Source organism: Lampris incognitus, chromosome 17 (genome assembly GCF_029633865.1).
Source record: "Lampris incognitus isolate fLamInc1 chromosome 17, fLamInc1.hap2, whole genome shotgun sequence".
NCBI classification, from domain to species: Eukaryota; Metazoa; Chordata; class Actinopteri; order Lampriformes; family Lampridae; genus Lampris; species Lampris incognitus.
The window spans coordinates 18,189,708-18,194,195 of NC_079227.1; the positions used below are offsets into that span (position 1 = coordinate 18,189,708).

The following is a 4,488-nucleotide window of genomic DNA, read 5'->3' on the forward strand; positions in this document are numbered from 1 at the left end:
AGGCAATTATAAAATACTGTTTTATTGTTTTTGTCTGTTTCATAACACGTTTCACGTCTGCCTATACATATATCAATTGCACTCGTGTTCTGCATACAGGATATGACGGGAAGTCGTGGACTGTGACACACGTTGATCGAATTTACAAGATTATAGGGTTGACATCAATAATACAGACGGGGGATCGGGGCTGTCTCTGCCCTGTCCTCCTCCTCTTCTTCTTCTTTTTTTTTCTTCTCGCAGACGAAGCCCCTCATTTGCTCATCAACAGCGGGATTGTCAGTATGGGTCCGTGAGCTTTGTTTTGATTTTTTTTGGGGGGGGGGGATTTGTTGCGGGGGTCAGTTGTGGAAAAAGGCGTTGATATCCTCGTACGCGGGTGCGCGGTCGTGGTGCAAGTGCACGTCATGAAACGGCGGAATGTTTTCCGAATGCGCGCCGCCGCTGCGGCCGAACGGCAGCCCGTGCGCCGCCGGGGGCCGGGACGTGGTCAGTCCGCTGTAGTGCATAGAGTAATGATAGTTCCTGTCCGTCTCCGCCGACTCCTGTTGCCTCCCCGACAGGCTGCCGTTGAGGCAGACCGGCGGGCTGTGCTGGCCCTCGTAGTCCGGACTGCTGTAGTCGGGGGAGGTCCCACCTGCGGGGTACATAGCCTCATAACCGGAGCCATAAGAGTGGCCCCGCAGATTCAGCGCACTCGAGCCGGGCTGGTAGTGAGGGCTGCCAAGGCGGGAACACTGATAGGAGTAGGGGTGGACGGAGAATGGGGAGTTGGGCATATGAAAGCGGGCTCCGTCCGTACATTGTTCTGTTAGGAAGTTCCGGGTGTTGAGCTGGAGACAGCCCGCCACCAGGTTGGTGGTGGGCTGCGACAGGCCTTTGCACAGCGTCTGCACGTAGGACACGACGTCCGGGCGCTTGCCGTTGCGTAAAATCTCTCCGAGGGCCCAGATGTAATTCTTTGCCAGCCTCAGCGTTTCTATCTTGGAGAGTTTTTGGGTTTTGGAGTAGCACGGCACCACTTTGCGCAGGTTATCCAGCGCGGAGTTCAGGTCGTGCATGCGGGTGCGCTCCCGGGCGTTGGCCTTCTGCCGGCGCACCTTGGAGCGCTCCAGGCGCGCCGGCGTCATTTGGCGCTTCTTCGGCCCGCGCTTTTTGGGTTTGTCGCCGCAGTTCTCGTCTCCGCACTCCTCCTCCTCCTCCTCCTCGGCGTCGTCGTCGTCGTCGTCGTCGTCGTCGCCCGCCATCTCGGAGTCGGCTCTGCTGCTGCCTTCTCGTAGCTCGCTGTCGTCCACGTCGTCTTCCCCCAGGTGACAGGGGCCGCGGTCTTCCTCCTTGGTCTTTGAGTCTTCGCCCTCGCTGTCGTCGACCCAGCCTGCTGTGAGCCTCTGGACGTCGGGCAGCACCTCGCTGAACAGACGGCTCAACATGATGGCGAGCAAACTGAAAGACAGAAAAATAGCAATAAAAAACTTGCTTGTCTGTGCTGTGTGGCCTTCTCTGCTCTATAGTAATGAAGGAATCCAGAGGTGAATTTCCGGGGGGGGATGCCCGAAATCTGGAGTCATGCTTTGAGATTACATTATAAGGTGACTCTACCCTTTACACCAGTGTGTTCAAACAAAGACCGCAAACATAGTGTATGGATGCCATGACAAGCAGGTGGTGATTAGGATCCCATTTAACAGGAGGAACAGCAGCCATGTGATGGGCCTAGCTGTGCACATTTTCTATCATGTGCCACAGGAACACAGATTTTGTTGTTGTTGTTGTTGCTGTTGTCGAAGCCTAAAAACCAGCACGTTTGGTTCACCGGGGTCCACACGCGTGTCAGACCCTCCGCCGTGGCACAGCGGCAGCAGCGGGTCCCCAGAGACGCATTAGGTTGCGGCTACAGCAGATCCACACCCAGCCAGCTCCGCCTCCATCGCTAACAATCTGGCGGCATTCCAGCACAGCCAAACCACATTCTGGACTCGATTTATCTATAGACCATCTCCACCTCCAAACCCCCCTTCAGGTGTCTCTCACACACACACACACCTTACCGGGCGCTATCATCCGGCGTTTGATTCCCAAAGCATGTCGCTTCTGTGGCGTCGCTTTGGGCGCATGACCAAAATAAGATCCCGCACCCTTCAAACGTTACAGACCTATATATATATATTTTTTATTTTATTCTTTGACGATTTTATGACTTTTTGTTTTCCAAATTGAAAATATTTTGCAAGCCCCCCTCCCCCCGCAGGAGCACGCGGCGTTGCCATTCGTGTCAAATTAGGACGATAATCCCTCACATTAGGATGTAAAGGTTAGTAGAATATTTGGCAAATCCTAGTGCAGCGTGTGGGGTAGGTATCCCTATTCAGGCCTATTGCGGCCGTAAAGAAAGGACACCCTGTTTCAAACGCAAGCACGTCTGCGTCTCTAGATGGACCATGATGAGGGTGTATATTAACTAATTTAGTTTGGATAATTTAGCTGTAGGATAGGATGCAACGGCATCAAAACCTCACGGGCCACCAAAGCCCCTATAGCCCCCCAAAAGCTTCATATGTTTCCCTCGTATTACCGAGCTCAGCTGCGCGCTGTCGAGTGCAAGGGCGTATCATTTTCTAATCTTATAAGCACAATGTAATTAACGCCAACCAATACCTTGTCAATTAGCCCATGCGGCCCTATGGAGAATTCTATTCCCACGGCGCGTCCGTGCACTCCCGCTCGCACGAACGCGCGCGCGCAAACGCGCATGCACGCACACACAAATAGAGCTTTTTTTTGGTATTTCGAAACGTTTAAATTGCCGAAGAAATTTTTTTTTTACCCACACCAGACACCCTCCACCCTCCCAGCCGAACACAGCCAGTAAATCATTCGTTTAACTAAAACGCGCACTATAGGAGGAAAATGCGTCATATCTTCGGGATCAGTTTCCTTTGCAGGATTTATTGGAAGTTAATGTTTGGAAATTGAAGTGTACGGCTCAGTCGCTCCGATGAGACCTGCGACAAAGGGCACGGAGATTGACTAAATTCTTATCTCCGTCCACATCCGATGCACAGGAGAAAGAAAGAAAAAACAACAACAACAACAAACACAAATACGAGCTCCGGAGGAGAGGCGCGCGCTCTTATATACAGAATGGAGAGAAGAAGAAAAAAATAACCGCGTTTTTGATGCGCATCGTCGGGCAACCCCGTCCCCGACATGAAACAGACGCTGTAGAAAACAAACTGACAACACGTTTGATCCATTTCCGTATTTCACATCCTTTGCATCCAAAATGCCCAACCTACCTCCGATGTGATGGGGCTCAGCGGTGGAGCAAAGCGGGTTTGTTTACACCATCTCTCTCCGGGTGGCCATCACATCCACAAGCCCTTCGTGGAGGTTTCTGCAGGCGCGGCGCTACTACTACGGTATACACTACACGGTGTATACTACCAGCAGCCTACTGCTCTGTGCGGGCTGCTGCTATCCCAGAGCCGAACGCGTGGAGCCAGTGTGGCACCTCAGAGGCAGGACTGGGGTGGGTTACATACCAGCTATGATGCCAGGCCATATGGCTGGCACGTCATCGGCAAGAGCCATCACACGAGAGCGGGTGATTGACACGCGGCCGCGTTCACAGAGATCAGCCTCCCGGGGGAGAGGGAGCCGCCATCTGTCACCGCGCAGAGAGAGCGAGAGAGAGAGCGAGAGAGAGAGAGGGAGAGAGAGAGAGAGGGAGAGAGGGATTGAATAAGGATATAACAAAAACACGTGTGTGAGATAAACCTTCTTGCAAGATGTCTCTTGGAAAAGAAAATATGAAAATAAACGGGGCTGTTTCGTACAAGAGGAAACGTTGGACCACATTCACACAAGAGGCGTCCCCGTTCAGTTGATAAGCTTATGAGATTCTGCTGCCACCACGGATCAACTCCACACCACGACGCGGTCTGCTTCGTGCGGAACCCGTCTTATTACAGGGCTGCTCGGGTAGACACAAAGGCCTCGGCCAAATAAAAGGCCTTTCGCAAAGATCAAGGTGCAACTGCCATGCAAGAGTCAATTAAAGCGGGCTGAGCCCAGCGTGGAGACTGCGCGAGCTGGTTGCCAGGCATGGCAGAAGTGCAGGTGGGCGGGCTGGTGCCAAAGGTGACATAGAGAGACACAATGAGGGAGAGAGAGACAGACAGACAGAGGGAAAGAGAGAGAGAGAGAGAGATGAAAGCCTATCTGTCCCTTAGCACGACCAAGACTTGCAACATCATGACCTGGCGTGGGCTGTACCGGCCACTGTACTCATACTGCCCCCCCCCCCGCCATCATAGACCTGCAGGTACACAGAGCCAATTCATGTCCTGGCTGTCCATTACGGTAGCTCGAAGAAGACCAAGAAAGGGTCACAACCCAACATGATGCCCCCTTTGTCCTATTCTGAAGAAGGCTTAACGAATGACCAAATGGCGCTGCTTAGTTTCGGTCTAATTAGGTATCTTAATT

The 4,488-nt window shown here is 52.7% G+C and overlaps 1 protein-coding gene across 1 annotated transcript; it reads right to left on the minus strand.

Annotated features, from left to right (window-relative positions):
* Positions 1-341: 341 nt before the first annotated feature.
* Positions 342-3,664, minus strand: neurod2 (neuronal differentiation 2). The gene is given in 4 exon segments (XM_056297621.1): positions 342-1,443; positions 3,543-3,558; positions 3,561-3,640; positions 3,642-3,664. Coding segments are annotated over 4 exon segments (1,221 nt in total).
* Positions 3,665-4,488: the final 824 nt, after the last annotated feature.